The sequence below is a fragment of the Phocoena phocoena genome, chromosome 1 (assembly GCF_963924675.1).
Source record: "Phocoena phocoena chromosome 1, mPhoPho1.1, whole genome shotgun sequence".
NCBI classification, from domain to species: Eukaryota; Metazoa; Chordata; class Mammalia; order Artiodactyla; family Phocoenidae; genus Phocoena; species Phocoena phocoena.
In genome coordinates this window covers 108287567-108306386 of record NC_089219.1, presented here as the reverse complement: position 1 = coordinate 108306386, position 18820 = coordinate 108287567, and the positions used below count along the sequence as shown (strand labels likewise).

The 18820-nt window shown below is 40.5% G+C and overlaps 3 protein-coding genes across 3 annotated transcripts; 2 read left to right on the top strand and 1 right to left on the bottom strand.

Moving 5' to 3' along the window:
• Positions 1 to 4682: 4682 nt before the first annotated feature.
• Positions 4683 to 5020, bottom strand: H4C14 (H4 clustered histone 14). Its single transcript, XM_065883692.1, has one exon. It carries the CDS (start codon positions 5008 to 5010, stop codon positions 4699 to 4701), a length of 312 nt encoding a protein of 103 aa, XP_065739764.1. The 5' UTR covers positions 5011 to 5020; the 3' UTR covers positions 4683 to 4698.
• A 4836-nt stretch (positions 5021 to 9856) lies between these two features.
• LOC136125339 (histone H3) lies at positions 9857 to 10340 on the top strand. Its single transcript, XM_065880119.1, has one exon. It carries the CDS (start codon positions 9864 to 9866, stop codon positions 10272 to 10274), a length of 411 nt encoding a protein of 136 aa, XP_065736191.1. The 5' UTR covers positions 9857 to 9863; the 3' UTR covers positions 10275 to 10340.
• A 992-nt stretch (positions 10341 to 11332) lies between these two features.
• On the top strand, positions 11333 to 11810 carry LOC136122000 (histone H2B type 2-F). The gene has a single exon (XM_065875840.1). The coding sequence runs from the start codon at positions 11372 to 11374 to the stop codon at positions 11750 to 11752; it is 381 nt and encodes a 126-aa protein (XP_065731912.1). The 5' UTR covers positions 11333 to 11371; the 3' UTR covers positions 11753 to 11810.
• Positions 11811 to 18820: the final 7010 nt, after the last annotated feature.

Below are 18820 nucleotides of genomic sequence, written 5' to 3'. Positions count from 1 at the left end.
CTTAAAAATATATTTTATCTATAAGTGAAATATATAAGTGAAAAAAGTATATATATATATATATATAAATACAAAAGTGAAAAAAGCAAAGGACATGACCTTGAGATACATATATGAAGTCCTTCTATCTCAACCCTTACAGATATAAAAGTGCCTCTGAATCAATCTGCTTTATTCTTTTTAAAGGATGCACAGCTTTCACATAATGGATATTTCTTAATTTATTTACTCAGACTCATATTAATTAATATTTAAGTATTTTCCAGATTTTTGCCACTAAAAACACTCTTACAGCTTATTATCCTTGTGCATATAATTGGGGTACATTTTCAGTATATCTGAAGGGTTTTTTTTTGATAGGTATTGCTAAACTGTAAGCTTCCAATCCAAAAGTTTTGGTACAACTGACTCTGGACATTAGCAATTAAATTTGGTCAGTTTGTTATTTAGTTCTGAATCTCACGGTCCCTCTTAGATGGGATGAGCAAAATGTTAAGTGTTTCCTGATCTTGCAAAGTTTCTTTCTTAAGGCCGTGGGCCCTCTCCAACCAATCAGAATCCCTGCTCAGGGCTAAACTTTGTGAACTCACGATTGAATTTTCCTCAGTCAGGTTTTGATTTTGGATTTGTGTTTCTTTGATTGATTTCCCCCCCCTCTTCTCTTCCTTTGCTACTTGGATTTTGTGTTTATGGTTGGGAAGTTATTGCATTCAGTCTTATTGCGTTGTGAGGTGGTAGAAAGGAAATGAAGGGCTGGTGGCCACTCGTATGAGAAAATTGAACTTTGGCAAAGTTAAGATTTGCCATGATTCATATAGCCTAGACTATCTTCCTATCTATCTATGTATCATCTATCTATGTATCATCTATCTAACTATCTATCTATCTATCTATCTATCTATCAATCTATCTATATCTTCTGATTGTCTGGGGTGGGGGGAATTGTACATTCTTATTTTAAGACAACCAAACAATTCAAAATGTTCAACGAATATAACAAAAACCAACATCCATAAATCACTCAAATTTTTGTGAACATTCTTCCTGATAAATCTCTATACATCCATACATATTTATATATACTAGTAATATTCTGCATTAAGGATAATTCTATCCTTTTGGCTCAAGTAGAGAAATAACATGTTCATCAATAGATAGAATATAAAGTTCAGAGTAAAAGGTTTCAAAGGAAGCAAATAAGAATGTTGTGAAAGATGACAGGAGCATCCAGTCTTCTAGAGCATAATGCTGTTATTCAGAGAAACAGGGAGCCTGGAAAGGAAAGGAAAGACTTCAAACTGGTCCATTGTGAAGTCTGATTAGCCAGTGGGACACTTAAGTGCCTCTATGACCATGGTAATGGAAGTAGACATGCAGACTGGGCAAGAATCATTTATATATATATATCCTAGTGGAAGTCTTGAATTCACCCAGGGAAGGAAAGACTTGGCAGCCAGGGCTGGCTTACAGAGAGTATTTGAGCCACTCAGGGGTAGAAATGGGAAGGAAATTATTTTGTTAGCAAATCAGAGCATTGGGACTTCCCTGGCGGTCCAGTGGTTAAGACTCTGTGTTCCCAATGCAGGGGACACGGGTTCAATCCCTGGTAGGGGAATTGAGATCCCACATGCCACGCAGCACGGCCAAATAAGATAAAATTAAAAAACAAACAAGCAAAACAAAAAAGCAAATCAGAGCATTAATTCCTCACTGTTACAGATAGTTAAGAACAACAACAAAAAAGCCATTTATTAACACAAAAACATGCATAATGCATATACTGTAATTTGGCAATATTCACAGGCTGGATATGGCTAACAGAGGATTCGGTCATGTCCTATTATAATAGTATTTAGTGGAGTAGACAAGGTGGGAACAGGGATCACTATTAAAATCACTGTAAAGAAGATGCATAATTAATGGTTAAAGGACAAGATCTTGGAGAAATTTAGGAATAAATAAAAGAAACATATCCACTGATTACAAAATTCAATACTGTCAAAAACACAAACCAGTAGAGAGCAAACATATGGACAGCCAGGGGGGAAAGCGGCTGGGGTGGGGTGGTGGTGTGATGAACTGGGAGATTGGGATTGACATGTATACACTAATATGTATAAAATGGATAACTAATAAGAACCTGCTGTATAAAAGAATAAATAAAATAATATTCAAAAAAAACCCCACAAACCAATAATATTTAGTAAAACAAGCTAAATACATTTTTTATTCATACTTCTTTTTTGCCCCAAATGCTTTTAGGAAATAAGCTATTTTAACTTTTTCCTCCTGAAATATTTTGTCCTACAAAATTTTATTAGGATCATTCACCTAATGTTTTTCTTTTCCATCAAAGAAAGCAAAATTTAACATTATGGTAAAAAATTAGGGTAATATATACTCAGATTTTAAATATTTTTTTTGATTTAAAGAAAAACTGTTACCTAGATCAGTCATTCTCAAACTTTAATGTGTTTCAGAATCAACTGAAAGGTTTCTTAAAATACAAATTGCAGGTCTCACCTCCCAGAGTTTCTCATGCAATAGGTCTGGAGTTAGTCCAAGATTTTGCATTTCTAACAAGTCCCAGCTGATCTGATGTTCCTAGACTAGAGACCACACTTTGAGAACCACTAGTTTAGATAATGGACATGTTCCCCCACCCCCTTCCTTTATTCTTTGGTTTCTTTTCAAACTTTTGATATCTCCTTCTCCAGAGTATCTCAGTGAGGATCAGATATATTCAATCTGCATTGTCTTTAAAGTTAAAAAAAAAAAAATCACAGTGATATTTGAAATACAAATGCCATCAGTTGCAGTTGAGATTTTAATTTAAAGGGAAGCTGAAACATCTTGACCATTGAATCCTCTTATTTATTTCTCACTTGGACATCGTCACAAATGTTATTCTTGCCTCTCACCCCCTATCCTCCCCCTCCCCTTTACTGTATCTCTTAATAGGATACCAGGCATTTAGTTCCTTCTTCTTTTTTTTTTTTTTTTTTAATATTTATTTATTTATTTGGCTGTGCCAGGTCTTAGTTGCAACATGTGGGATCTAGTTCCCTGACCAGGGATCGAACCCAAACCCTCTGCATTGGAGCGCCGAGTCTTAACCATTGGACCACCAGGGAAGTCCGTCAGTTCCTTCTTAACAGTCTGACACAAGCCCCACCTCCACAGCCAAGCTTGCTCATTTTCCATCAGCCAGTGACTTCTGTAGTGTTAAGACTCCTACAGTAATCATCGGCTACATTTCTCATCATACCGAATATGTGCCACCATGTACTTTTGGGCTGTGTATGTTAGTATGTATGTATGTATATGTATGTATTTATGTATTATTTTTATCCCCTATTCTGATAATAAGCAATTACAGGCAAGTCTCACATGCTTTGACTTTCTGGCATCTCCATTGCTAAGCACCATGTTTTAAACCTAGCTCACCAAGTGTTAGATGCTAATGAGAGCTGCCAAGTGTGGAGACCAATAATGCAATAGCTGGCTCATCTTTTGGGAGCTGACATTTCTTCTGTAGAATTTTTTCTTGGCTACATACAAGCCAAATTTAGCTGTAAAATCATAAGCCTAGATAGAACACTAAAAAAAATCTTTTACTTGCAAATGTAATAGCTGCAAAACTATAATTAGGTTTAAGGACCAGAGGAGTGGACCTACATTTCAATTCAAATCAAGGCAATTTAGAAGTGATAGTATAGAGAATGGCTTCATATATATATATATATATATATATATATATATATATATATAAAGGAGAATTTACTTTTGCCTTGTCAAAAATTAAATTGTGCTTTCTGTATTGACGGTGGGTACGTTTCTGCCGGTCTCTTACTCTAGGCTACAACAGGCCCTAACGGAAAAGTCACATACCCGAACTGTTTCTTGAAGACTTGCTTTCACATTAAGGTTATATAGTTCGCTCAGATTTTATATAAGGTTCACACTTAGTTGCTTCTGCATTTGTCTCTTTGTAATGTTATCACTGAAAGACAAACCTCATAAACTAAATTCTCCCTTAAATGTAGCGTACGCGTGCACGCACAGGCCCTACTCTCAGCAGATAATTGTGAGGTGCCTTTAACACCAAAAACACAGGAAACCAAAAACACTTTCCATACACTAGCCAGATAATTTCCAGATGTACTTAAGTATTGTATTAATGAGCTCATCTCTGGTCTAACAACCTATATTTGTTTCAGTTTTGAATGGTTGGTGACTGGATTTGGTTTTGCTAGTGCTTTTGCACCTTTCCAATTGAGCAGACTAATGACACAATTACCCAATGTGCGCACAGCGTTAAGCCGCCCAGCCCACTCCCTCACTGTAGACCTGCTAAGTGAAACCCACACACACCACTTTCCAGTCTGGTCCAACGATTACAAATGATACACGCTCAAAAGCAAACTGAAAAATGCTTTAAATCTGGAGCACGTATAGTCTTTCAGGCTAGCAAAAATTGACGCAGACAAGTGAAAGGCACTTTGGTAAGTGACTCGGATTTTCAGGGCTGTTAGCACTTTTGGGCATCGGTACCTGCTAGACTCCTGATCCCACTACTAACCAACCCCCGAATTCAAAGTTACCTATACTTCAGGCAAGTGTCTAGCTCTTCTGATGACTGGGTGGTTGGCCCTAAAAAGGGCCTTTGAGATTGTCACGTAGCACAGAAGCTGCAGCTTAACCTCCGAAGCCATACAGGGTGCGTCCCTGCCTTTTGAGCGCGTACACCACGTCCATGGCAGTGACCGTCTTGCGCTTGGCGTGCTCCGTGTAGGTGACCGCGTCCCGAATGACATTCTCCAGGAACACCTTCAACACACCTCGAGTCTCTTCGTAAATGAGGCCAGAGATGCGCTTGACCCCCCCGCGCCGAGCAAGACGCCGGATGGCGGGCTTGGTGATGCCTTGGATGTTATCTCTCAAAACCTTGCGGTGGCGCTTAGCGCCACCCTTGCCCAAGCCTTTGCCGCCCTTCCCTCTTCCAGACATAGCGGACGAGGTCTGAAGACACCTTTGAGACAAGCAAGGTCGGCTTTTCCCCTGATATACAAGAGTAGCGGACCAGATTGAAAACCGAAAGCGCGCGGGCGGGAAGCTGTCTAAATGGGCCCAACCCCCTCGACAGTTCGTCATTTCTTTTCTGCTGTTTCCCTATCCCTCCTTCACCCTCCACAGCTCCCTTCAACGGACTCTCACCGTTTATTTTTATTTATTTATTTAACTTGTTTATTTTTGAAGTATAGTTGATTTACAATTTTATATCAGTTTCAAGTGTATCGACAGCGATTCAATATTTTTATAAGTTAGACTCCGTTTAGGTATTATAAAATACCAGTTACATTCTCTGTGCGGTACGATATATTCTTCTAGCTTATTTATTTTATATATAGTAGTTTGTATCTCTTAATCCCCTAACTCTTATATTGCCCCTCCCCTCTCGGACTCCAATCTTTTAAAAGATCTATTTGCCAGAGTCCCCGGGAGAATTCGGATCCCAGCTTCCGGATCCCGTCGCTGTTTTCGCCTCTGTCTCTCTCCCTGTGTGCCCCCAGAAGGCATTAAATTTAGGCTAGGAAGAAAGGAATAGTGGAGATGACCAGAGGACGAGCAAATGGAATCCAGAAACGGAAAGGAGAACAGAGCACCAGCGCCGTGTACAACACCGACAGAAGGATCCCAGGCTTCGGAACCACGGTTACATAAAACTGCAGCAAAGGCGGTTCCCACAGTGAGACTGACAGACCCAGTAGGCGATCTCAAGAGCAGCGGCACCTTGGATGTGCGTGGAGGCGGAAGCAGGGAGAGCGCCATAATTCCCGAGTCTCGCCTCTGTTTTGTTGATATGAGGCATGGAATTTCACCTCATCTAGGAGAAATCAGATCCTAGGAAAATTGGTCTGTATACTGCAAGATTTCTAACATGGAGGTCAGTGAATCCAACTCACTGTCATGCAAAGCTCTGCTGAAAGAAGCAATATATATAGAAAGAAGACTGAAGAGCCTCTGTACCTCCGTTTCTACAGATCCTCTAAATCCGACCCTTGTTTTCAGCCAGAATTCAGTGCCCAAATTGAGGCCCTACATGGAGCTAGCAAAGTTTGCTGGATTGGGTTTCACAAGAGGACATCTGCTCCATATTGAGAGTCATTACCAGAAACTTCCTTATGAAATCGGGATTCTACTGATAACACGTTCATTACCAGGGCCTTCTGTAGAATACAGGAGGAGATATGGTTTCTGTGTCACAAATAATTATGTTTTTTTCTGAGACATTATTATTTTTTTGATGTTTAAAAAAAATAACGACAACAAAAACCAACTTATGTTCCTTCTTTCAGCTCTCCTTTAGCTCAACCTTCTATATGCTAATGAATCTTAAATCTATATCTTTATCCAAACTTCTAGGCTCCAGACATGTAGATTCTCCTGGGTGTTCTTTAGTCATTTTAAACTCAAAATCTCCCCAAATCAAAATGTTTAAACTTAAAATCTCCAAGGTATGACTCTCGTGGGGGCTGAGGGAATATATTCTCCTCACCCCACCCCATAAGAATGTGGTTCTCTCTCCGCTCTTTGGATGGTGCCACCATGCATCACATGCCTAAATCAACACCCTGGAATTCACAATAGATGTTGAAGGGTAGTAGCATATGCCACCCCAAAACATGACTGTAGGAATTCAGGACATGCTACCTCAAAATATGCTGCTTTGGTGTATTGATTATTTTGAGCAGTAATACTTTGAAAAACAGCAAATGCAGGGACAGAGTTTCTTTGAACTCCCCTTATCTGCCTAAAGACAGATCCTTGGAAAGGAACCCAATTGACAGAAATCCCGTCCCCAGGTGGTTTCATCAACCAGGGAAGATTGACTCTTGTCACAGGAGAGGAGACTAGAAGTCAACACCAAACTCAAACTTTACAAACTATCATACCTCCCATCTATTCTACGGGTCCATTCATCTTTCCTAAAAATCATTTACTCTCCCTAAGAGGCCTACCTGACCCCTCTTTCCTGTTAATCTGTCTTTGTTAATTTTCAGACCCAGCCAGGGACCCTAAGGGGGTCAAGGAAAAATTTTCCTCCCCTACACAACCCCTCACTGTACAGTACAGGCAGTAGTGTTAAGGACTGGTAGAAAAGAGGAAGTGTTTATCAATGAGTAGGATGATGGGGGAATGAGTTTAGTTCAGAATGGAGTAAGAAAAGAAGCTCAAAATCATGGCTTCTCAATTTGGTCTAGGGCTGCAAGCTACTCAAAATGAAAGGGAAGCAGGCATATGGCCTGACTAACCCACAAACCAAAGATTCAGTCTCAAAATGGGATAATTGAAGCCCTGGCAGTGCTTGAAGTCAAAAACTAAACACAAACTGCCTTCCTGAAACATATATTTTAATTTAGTTCATTACTTTTGTATTAAAAAGAAACACATGCGCATACAAAACATTATATGCCTAATAATTCACTTACTAACATTTTCTCTTGCCTGTTTATTCCCTATGGTAAAATTTAAGCTTCTCATCCCTGTTTTCTTCCCCTCGTCAGTACTAAATAGTGAAATTTCAGTGCTGTCTCAAAACTGCAGATTCTTATTATTTCTAATGAAAGAAACTTCAGTAATATTAAAGGGGAGAAATATTCCCTCTTCCTCACAGCTGCAGCAAAGCAGAGGTTCTTCTTTATTATAAACTTGCTTCTGATAAAGTGGTGTATTGAGAATGCTCACAGGAGTATCACTCTATTGTCCAATGTGGAGAATAGGTGAAGTTGAACTAACATGAATCAGAATTCTGTTAAAGGTGACTTCTAAGGCAACCATATATCAGATTGTTATATTCAGAGAAATGTTACCTATGACCCATAATGATATACTATTCTGATTACCTTATTTGATTTGTTGCCCGGAGTTAATATTTAAATTGGCATCACTGTTCTTGAGTAGAAATTCTTACTCAATTTCTTTATTAAGCCAGAGGAAGACTCTTGGAATTTTCTTATTCTCTACATTATAAAGGTAATATAAGTCCCATTACTGTTAGATTCTATATAAATAGCTTGAGAATCTTTTTCTTGTTTAAATGAACACATCCATATAGCTTGGCCAAGAGTGCATACATTAAAGGAAAAAAAAAAAAGAACATTTCAAAGAAATGTGTCGTTTGGTTGGGCAGATTTGGGCTGTCATCGACACCTGCCCTGGGGTAGTTTCCTCTTCTGATGGGAATAGTTCAGTTGAGTAATTCGATCGTATGTTGTGAAGATTCTTCAGTGCTTTAAAATAACCCCAAGCCTGATGAAACTGGAAATCCATTATAATTTCATTCTTTTGCTTTAGAATATTACACAGGCCTTGTTGCTTATCCAGGATGAGCCATAACTTCTCTGAGACTCAGTTTATTTATCTGTAAAATGAGGAAAATAACATCTATTTCACAGAGTTGGGATTAAATGAGATAGTGTATGTAGAGTTTTACAATACTGAGTAGTGCTCTGTATATGTAAGACATTATTACAAAACCACCACAGGAGGAGGTAACAGTTGTTCACATCAGCTACACTTTTGCGCTGACAGTTTAGCTCTTCTCCCTAGAGCACGAGATTGCTGCTGCCTAAGGAGACTTCTAATATGAATCAGAATTCTCTTATTAAAGGTGACTTCTAAGGCAGCCATACATCACAGATTGTTATAAAGATAAGTTTCTACCTTGTGTTTAACGTTCAGGAAATCCTTTCAAAATCACTTTTATTTTATTTTGACTTCAGGAAGATGGTCATTCATCCTGACACCATAGAGATAAGTTTTGAGCCTCTTGGGGCTGCTTTTGTTCTCAGGCTTGAGTTTTTATAAGATTTGGATGCAATAATTTTTTTTAATCAAATAAGCATACGAGTAAAAGTTTTTATGTCAGTTATTACAATTTAAAGCATTGGTAACTGCTGTTTTATTACATGTAATTTTCCGAGAAATTCTTCAAAGCATATGAAATAAAAGGCAAAGGATCTTCAATTTCCTTACCGAGAATAGAAAAGATATGAAACTTTAAGCGTTAGAAAACACTTTATTGAAGAAAATATGCTAGCAACTCAGTAATCAACGAAAAATTTATTTGCTTTGACACTTTAAATTTAAATCTGACTGATAAGCAACTTTATTTAAAACTCTTCACCATTGTAAAGGAGAAATTAATATTTCTGGTCTTATCGTCCGTTACTTAAAGCGTTCCATCTATAGGACCAAATTAGCCATTGATGGATTGAGGAGGAGGAAACCGCATTCCAAGGGGAAAAGGCTGAAGGCTCTACTCTGTAAATTGGTACCAGTCAGCACACAGCTTTGGCGGAGATCCGAATCAGGTAAACATTTAGTTTTTGGTTCCTTCAACCACATATTTTGCTGAACCTCAGTCATAATGTAACTCTGACTTGCTTAGCTCGGTGTCAGAAGCTAAATAAATGTTGGCTATGGGAGAGGAGTTACAGTAACTAGTAAGTGGAAATGCAGGCTGAAACCTAGGGCATGCTTGCATTTCGAAAGAACCTGCTAATATATAAATCCCAAGAGTGTAAAAACACTTTATAAATTGCTCTTACAAACGTTACAGCAGTTTAAAGAAAAGGTCTGAAAAGAAAAATCTGTGATCGATAAGATTATAGAAAAGTACTGGAAAGGGGAGGTTATAAAAGATTAGCATAACAATCTTCTGCCCGATAGATAGGATTGATTTCTAGCCAATGAGATTACATTTTCGGAAATTCCTAGTTTTTCTGGCCCAATCAAGACGAGGCTATGTCTATAAATAAGACTGCCTACGGGCTGTTGAGTAAAACCAGTGAGATATCATGGCGCGTACGAAGCAGACTGCCCGGAAGTCGACCGGTGGCAAGGCCCCGCGGAAGCAGCTGGCCACCAAGGCGGCCCGCAAGAGCGCGCCGGCCACCGGCGGCGTCAAGAAGCCGCACCGCTACCGGCCGGGCACCGTGGCCCTGCGGGAGATCCGGCGCTACCAGAAGTCGACCGAGCTGCTGATCCGCAAGCTGCCCTTCCAGCGGCTAGTACGCGAGATCGCGCAGGACTTCAAGACTGACCTGCGCTTCCAGAGCTCGGCCGTGATGGCGCTGCAGGAGGCGAGCGAGGCCTATCTGGTGGGGCTGTTTGAAGACACGAACTTGTGCGCCATCCACGCCAAGCGCGTGACCATCATGCCCAAAGACATCCAGCTGGCCCGCCGCATCCGCGGGGAGCGGGCTTAAGGCACACGTTTTAAACTAGACGATTTAAAGGCTCTTTTCAGAGCCACCCACGTTTTCATAAAGAGCAGCTGTTTTCATAAAGAGCACCCACGTTTTCATAAAGAGCAACAGGAACTCACCAGCTTTAAGCTTGGTGAGTTCCTAATGCACAAGTGTTAAGGGTAAAGTGGGTCTGGGAGTCTCGCACGTGTTGGGTGGTGAGGTTATGGAATTAAGGCAGACAGACGCTAGAGGGACCGCCAGAGGCAAGGTCTGGGTCGTGTCGGTCGGTCAAGTACTGCTTTTATTTGCTGGCTTGATTTCTTAGTCCAGAGCGCTAACCTTGCTAAACTTTGCAAGAGGATAGAATATGTTCTACCAGTCGTTTGTAACGCGTTCCAAAGTGCTAGTACAAAACGTTAGCACAAATCTGAATACTGAAATTAAGTGACACTTTAGAAGGCCGTCAGTATAACTGTTGGGATGGCAATCTGGGTTTTCAGCCCGATTGTACAGTTACTAGAACTAGGCCGGATGTTAGATAAAATCCTCGGTCCCCAAGTAGTTACTCGGGATTTCAACTAAATGGGGTCAAGAGTCCCGGGATGTGTAAGAACCCATCTTCCTCGTTGCATAAGACAGGAGGCGCAAACCGCGAAAAAAAAAAAAAGAAAATGTGGGCTGAGGTATTGTTGCAAAAACCGTAATCAAACAAACTTCCACAAAGTAGTACAGGAGTAAAATGATGCAAAAATGAGAAAGTTAACTTGTCTTTAGCTGGCACTTCAGATCTCCAAGTAAAAGTGAAAACCAGTTAACATCAAAAGACCACAAACAGGTGAAACTACTTTTTACATAATTTAGTGGTTAGTGTGAAATGGAACATTTTGATTGGTTAACAAGACATTTGTTCTAAGGGCCATTGAGGGAGCGCAAGCAGAACCTTATTTACATGGACTCCGCCCCTCTATGACGACACTGTTGGATATTAACCAATAAAAACGTAATACTGTGCTAGTCTTCATTTGCATACAGGCTCTATAAGTAGCGCGTAACCAACCTGCTTCGGTGTAGTCGGGATCACTTCTACTGGCGTGTGGGGATTCTCCTGTGTGAAGATGCCGGATCCAGCAAAATCTGCTCCTGCTCCTAAGAAAGGTTCCAAAAAGGCTGTCACGAAAGTGCAGAAGAAAGACGGTAAGAAGCGCAAGCGCAGCCGGAAGGAGAGCTATTCTGTTTATGTGTATAAAGTGCTGAAGCAGGTTCATCCAGACACCGGCATTTCTTCGAAGGCTATGGGCATCATGAACTCCTTCGTGAACGACATCTTCGAGCGTATCGCGGGCGAAGCGTCACGCCTGGCGCATTATAACAAGCGCTCGACTATCACGTCCCGGGAGATCCAGACGGCTGTGCGCCTGCTGTTGCCCGGCGAGCTAGCCAAGCACGCCGTGTCGGAAGGCACCAAGGCGGTCACCAAGTACACCAGTTCGAAGTAAGCGTGCAAGAGACGAACTAGAACATCAATTTTACCCCAAAGGCTCTTTTCAGAGCCACTTAAATTATCGGGGAAAGTGGCTGTAAACACTTGATAAAAGGTGGGTTTAGTTGTTGGTTGGGTGGGGTGGGCCCATGATCACGAGTGCTTTTGGACGTGGGGCTAGATTGGGACAGTGATTGAATAGTTGCCTTGTTAAAATCTAGGACCTCCCATGATCCAGTGGTGCCACCTGGTGGTATGGGTCATGTTGCTGGTAACAAGTGATTGGTCCTTAAGGTGGTTCCTACCTAGTCTGAGTCCTCAGTGGGAGCTTAGGTACTGGAGGAGCGGGGCAGGGCTGTCTCTTATTAAACTATTAAACTAGTAAGCGAGTTGGGTTTTATTTTATTCTGGCGTACAGATAGCCCTATAGTTTCCCCAGTTGCCGCTTTTTCTTAATGTTTTAATCTGTTTTTAACATAAATCTCTAGGTGTCTGTCACAAACTTTCAACATCGCCAGATGCTTAATACGTTGGCCTACCTAGCCCCGTGACCCTTAACCAGATAGATTTCCCACCCCACCCCCTCCACCACACTCCCCATGGGATATTGGCAGTATCTGGAGACATTTTTGATTGTCATCACTTGGGGAGAGGGGCGCTACTGGCATCTAGTGGGTAGATGCCAGGGATGCTGCTAAACATCCTATAATGCCTAGGAGAGCCCCCACTACCAAGAATTATTTGGTGACTGATGTTGACTCTTGCGCCAAAGTTGAGAGACCCAGTGCCCAAAGACTTCCCTTCCTTCAGGATATTTTCCCTTCTGGGTTTAATCCTCATTTAGGTCAAACCTTTCCCCACTCCTACCCTGCTTTTGGTGAAAACTGAGCAGCACTTAACTTACTGTGCTTGTTTACACTCCTCCACAGGAAAATTATCTTCTCCAGGGCAAGGACCTTGTCTTGGTTCTGTAACTCCTGGTTATAAGGCCCACCTCCAAGCTTGCTAAACATACTTCCAGGTGCCTCTCCTGAAGTTCCCTGATAAGGTCCCGTTGGAGGTGGGGGACTGATGAGGTGGTTTTTAGTGTTCTCAGGTGTATATTTTTAGAATAGATTTTGGGGGCATGGTGTACAAAAGGGCAGTTAACATGTGGGATGAATTTCTAAGGCCCTCTCAGTTCAAACCTTGCATAACTCAAGACCAATCCCGAAAAAGGCTGGATATTCTACCAAATAAAATATACCCTTGAGGCAAAAGGAAATGTCTTAGCTTCCAATTCACTTGACAGTCGAGTTTTGAAATTAAGCCATTCCTGGTTAAACTTGGGGGAATTTAAAATGAATTTTTAAAATGCTTAAAATGAATTTTATTCATTTGTAATGTAGGAGTTCGAATTTACATCTAATTAAAAGTTGCATAAAGTGGGCTGTATGTGATTTCTTTCTTTCACTGGGAAACTAAGATTCTCAGTGAGTCATCTTTCCCTAGAGACTATCAGACAAGAGACCAGGGAAAGATGACTCAAATGAGAATCTAAAATTTCTAGTTGAAAGAAAAGAAATCATTATACAACACATTTTATGGTAGGAAAAATCACTCTATAAGTGAGAATTTACATGTGCCAGACCCTGTGCTAGGTGATGGGGATATACAGGTGCTCTCCTTCCCAAGTCCATGAAGTGCACCTGGACTTTTATTTGCGACCAATATATCAAGTATCCTCTGGGAAGTTTTTTTTTAAGTTTTAGTTTTACCCAATTTTCACTGTAACATCTTTCAACTTTTTAATCATCTGATTTTTGTAAAATGGAATTCTTCATCGTTCCCTTTAAATTCTGTGACTAGGTGTCATTATTTCTGTACTCCTCATCCAGGTTGTAACATTTTCTTTTCACTTTAATATGTCTCTTTAAACTTAAAATTTTCACATAGACTATTTTTTAGGGTTTTTCATTATATTGGAAAGTTCTGGCTGTCCCACCCTCTTGCCCACAAAGCAATTTAAGTCACATTGTACTTGGCTCCCAGCATCTCAAACCTGCTGAAGCTTTCTTTGTTCACCATGATCCTAGCTTGAGAGAAATTTTATTTTCTTGTTCCCTGTGAGATTCATTTTCTTTTGCAGGGGGTATGACTATAGTAAAGCATGCGAATAAGCCTTTTCTCAGTCATCCCAAGTAAAATTTATCAGAAAATATTGTTGGCTTAACATGTCCCATATCCAACCGTACTTGACACTTCCACTGCTGTCTTCCCACTCCAAGCCACCATCACACCTCCCAGGTATTTGCAATGACTTTCTGACTGGTCTCTTTGCTTCCGCCTCTACCCTCACTCTATTTTCCACAAACCAGCTAGAGTAAACTTTCTGAAACCTCTAAGTCAGATCATGTCACTCCCACACCATCCTGCCCAACTGAAAATCCCCATATGGCTTCAGAGAGAAGGTCCACACTGATACAATGGCCCACATCCACCTCCTCTCTTACCACTCTCCCTTTTGTTTGTTCTGTTTCATCACACTTGTCTCCCTGCTCTACCTCGAATACACCAAGGCCCTCCTATCTCAGGGTCTTTGTGCTTGCCATTTCTCCTGGAAAAGCTTTTCCCCCAGATATTTATATGACTGGCTTCCTCATTTCTGAGGCTTCTGCTCAAAACTTCCATTACTCTTCAGTTCTTCCTTGACTTATGTAAGATAGCAAGCCCACCTCCCTCTCTCCCCCCATTTCTTGGTACTCCTTGTCCCCATACCTTGCTAAATTTTCTTCCGTGTATCATCTGAATACTAATGTATTTATTTACTTATTTGTTTATTACTGAATCAGAGACTGCTACTCGTAAAAGCTGTTCTTTTTCCTTACTTTAACCCCCTGCTTTATGGGTGCATGGCTTCTCAGTTAAAGGCTAATTTACCAGATTTTCTTGCATCTGGGTTTGTTCATAAGACAAAGTTCTGAGCCAATGAGATATGAATGGAAGTGATACATATTATTTCTAGTTTGTGTCCTGAAAAGGAATAGATATGTACTGCCCTTGCCTTTTTACACTCTCCTCTGGCTGGGTTACAGATACAATGGCAGGAACTATGGCCGCCACTCTGGGCCCAGAAACAGAAGCCATGTGATGAGAATAGCAGAACTGTTCTACTAACCCTGGACGTGAGAGATGAATAAACTTGTATTTTGTTTAAGCCAATTTTTTTTTTAATATTTGGCACAATAATTTAGACTGTTCTCCAACCAATACGTTGTCTGACTCTCCTCCTACCTTCTCAGAGTAAGTCCTATGAAGGTAGGTACTTTGTTTTGTTCACTGCACTTTGCCCATCATCTTGAGCTGTACCTGGAATAGAGTGGGCACTCAGTAAATACTGATGGGATGAATAGATTGATGAGGGAAGGAGTGGTTGAGAGGGAGGGCAGTGGGATTGGATTTATGAGATGCAGAACTCTAAGAGTCGGCTTTAACAAAAAATGATTTTAAAAATCTTTTGCCCTCTGAATGGGGAACAGCACAATATGGAGTGAAGGTCTAGGTGAAGTTGCAGACACCATGGTCCACAAATCAGTTTAGAAGCTTCATAGTGTAAGTTGTTGGGTATTTAAGGATACTTACCTACACTAACTCAGAAGCAGTAAGAGAGTAAAGGAAAACTTTTGTTTCCTCTACTATTCTCAGTACTTCTGGCCACCAAGTATGTGGGTTTTCCACACCAAGCAATCCTGACATTAACTATGTGAAGTTAGTGCAGACCCCACAGGTTAAGGGCTCAGTCCAAAAAGATTGCCCCTCCACCCCCTATACCAACTTCAGACGCCAATCACAAGTAGTGGGTCCCTAGGTTACACACACCTCTGTCAGTCTTGGCTACAGATCAGGAGTTCCCACAACCCCCTCCTCAGACTCAATAATTTGCTATAACAGCTTACAGAACTCAGGGAAACACTTACATTTACCAGTCTATTATAAAGGATATAGTAAAGGATACAGATGACCAGCCAGATGAAGATGTACATAGGGCAAGTGTCCTGAGTGCAGGAGCTTCTGTCCCCGTGTAACTGGGGTGTCCATGTGGCTTCCTGGCATGTGGATATGTTCACTGACCCAGAAGCTTTCTGAATCTCATAGTTTAGGGGTTTTTATGGAGGCTTCATCAAGTAGGCATGATGGATTATTAACTCAACTTCCAGTTCCTCTCTCTTCCCTGGAGGATGGGGGGTGTGGGTTAACAGCTTCAATCTTCTAATCATAGCCTGGCCTTTCTGGTGACCAGCCCCTGTCCTGAAGCTACCCAGGAGTCCACCAAGAGTCGTCTCATTAGAACAAAATATGCTTCTATTACCCTGGAAATTCCAAGGGATTTAGGAGCTCTATGTCAGGAATTGGGGTCAAAGACCAAATATTAGAACAAATGATGTTCTTAGCACCCCTATCACTCAGGGAATTACAAGAGTTTTAGGAGCTCTGTGTTAGAAACTGGGAGAAGAGATCAAACATACATTTATCATGTCACAGTCCAGCCCCTGGTCTCTGGCCATGGACCTCTTATAGCAAACCAATTATAAAAGTCAAAAGATACTGGCTGAAAGGCAGTGTACTATAGTAGTGATGGGCATTAGCTTTGAGTCCCAGCTAACCCACCTAAGAGCTATATGACCTTGGGAAAGTTTCTTTACTCTTCTGAACCTCAATTTCCTCATCTGTAAAATGAGAAAAATAATGGAACCTACCCTCAAGACTTGTGAAGATTAAATGAGATAATGTACTTAATGCACTTAGTACAGCAGCTGGAACGTGGCAAATACTCGATCAGTGTTTCTCCCATTATTGTGGCTGGGAAGGCACTTGCATGAGCACCCTTGTACCTCCAGAGCACATTTCCTTCCCAACAAGTTGTGCTTTAAGAGATTTCTAGTGATTTGAGAGTCAACTCCCTAAGCATCTTGCAGTAGAGCAGTAAGACCTTCTTTATCTTAAAAACATCCAAGAAGGCAATGCCACAATTTACTTGTTGGGCCTCTGACACTGTAGAATCTTTAAGTATCTGCTATGTGTCCCAAAAGGGAAAAAAATGAATTAAATAATAAAAGACCTTATTTCTAGTGTCTGTTACTAGTGCTCTGTAAAGACCAATATAATTTTTGGTAAATACCTTTAAAAAAATATATCAGATGATGTTTGCAATACCTCCCATCAATGTTTTCAGAAAAAATTGAAATACTTTCATCTCAATACTTCTTTCTGATTTCTGAGTTGAAAGCTCTGAATTTTGAGGATTTAACACAAGAGCAAGCCAAATGAATAGAAATGATGTAGGCATACTATCAGGTAGCACAGAGAAGGACACACCTTATAACCAAAAGGAGAATGTGCAGATATTTGGGAAATGTTTAATTAGAAATTCAAAAATGGGCTCGGTGGAGTCAGGTTGATGACTTCTGAGTTCTTCATTTCTGCTTGTTAATGTACTTCATGTTTTTCCTCTCAGTATTTTCAAGATGAAGCTCCTGTTCCTGTCACTATTCAGGGATGAAAGTTTCCCCAAGAATATAAGACTTTCTTACTCAAACTACAGTCCAAGGAGTGGTAAACAAGTAAGATGGCAGTCCCAAGACCTCAATATTTCTTTTCTTTGACCAAGAACTCATTACACAATAGATGAGATATTTCAGATGGTTCTGCTAAAAAGAAGCATAAGAATCTAGAGAGCATCACTATCAACCAATCCAAGGAACTTTGCTTTAGATGGCCAAAACCAGAAACAGAGAGCAAAGTAAGAGAACTCATAGAGCTTGTGCGGTTCTTTAGCATTTTGCCTTGAAGGATCCAAACCTGGATGCTGACGTATTGTCCCAAGGATGGTAAAGAGAAATTGGCTTGGGACTGGCTGAGTATTTTGAGAGAGAGAGAGATCGACAGATCAAGATCTCAGTTGATCTTGGGACTGAGGCAGCACAAGGCACCCAGAAGAAGGAATTCTTGTGGCAAAAAATGGAGGATGCATATTTGTGAAATGAAATAAGGAACAATTTATCTCTGTTGTTTTACATGATCAAAGGCAATAATTTTAAATTATCAGAAGGTGGGGGAAATCCATATCACTCTTTTGATATCAGTGTTTTTAACATTCAGGGGAACAGAAAATACCTAAAGATATCGGCTTTATTTTTTGTTGTTGTTGGCAATGATGTTTGAGCTTTGTGCAGGTCTTAGTTTCCAGTTAGTGGGATTATCATTTTGAAATGCATTGAAGGAAAACTCCTTAGGCCAAGAGGGAATGTGAAACAGAGTTCAGACACACCACAGATATAACCCTGGACAAAGGCTGTTCAGTATTCTTAATAAAATTCCCAATCCTAGGGATGGGCCTTAAACTACTTGAATTTCTCTCTGGAGATGTATATTTCCTATAGTTTGGCATGTCTACTTACTCAAGACCCCTATTATAACATGTAGAATAAGCAGGAGAAAGGCATACTGATTAACTTGTATATGCATCAACCATAAGATTACTTCCAGTGAGGGAGCATATCCTTGTTTTCGTAGGCTTCTTCCTTCTCCTCCCTGCTGCAATATGAAAATCGAATAAGAATGATTTTGCTTATATGAGCTTCTTTGTAGGCAACTTTTCCTGTGATGTCTTTTTAAGTATTTGAATTTTGATTTTCACAATTTTTTCACATTAATATCAAGGAACTGGGCAACAGAAATTATTATTAAATTTTATTTATTTATTTATTTTGGCTGTGCCAGGTCTTAGTTGCAACATAGGGGATCTTGTTTTTTTTCAGTTGCCACATGCAGGCTTCTTAGTTGCAGTATGCGGACTTCTTAGTTGTGGCATGCATGCGGGATCTAGTTCCCCAACCAGGGATCGAACCCGGGCCGCCTGCTTTGGGAGCGTGGAGTCTTACCCACTGGACCACCAGGGAAGTCCCCAGAAATTATTCTTAAGCGAATTTTTTTTCAGAAACAGCAAGTATGCATAGAGAACACAATTTTAGGATTAGCAGGAAAGTTAACCAAGGTAGAATTGGAATTTCAATTCCTAGCCTAGGGGGAAAAAAAGGAAGGAATC

Coding starts and splice junctions, on each gene's coding strand:
- H4C14 (XM_065883692.1), bottom strand. CDS start 5,010: ATGTCTGGAAGAGGGAAGGGCGGCAAAGGCTTGGGCAAGGGTGGCGCT.
- LOC136125339 (XM_065880119.1), top strand. CDS start 9,864: ATGGCGCGTACGAAGCAGACTGCCCGGAAGTCGACCGGTGGCAAGGCC.
- LOC136122000 (XM_065875840.1), top strand. CDS start 11,372: ATGCCGGATCCAGCAAAATCTGCTCCTGCTCCTAAGAAAGGTTCCAAA.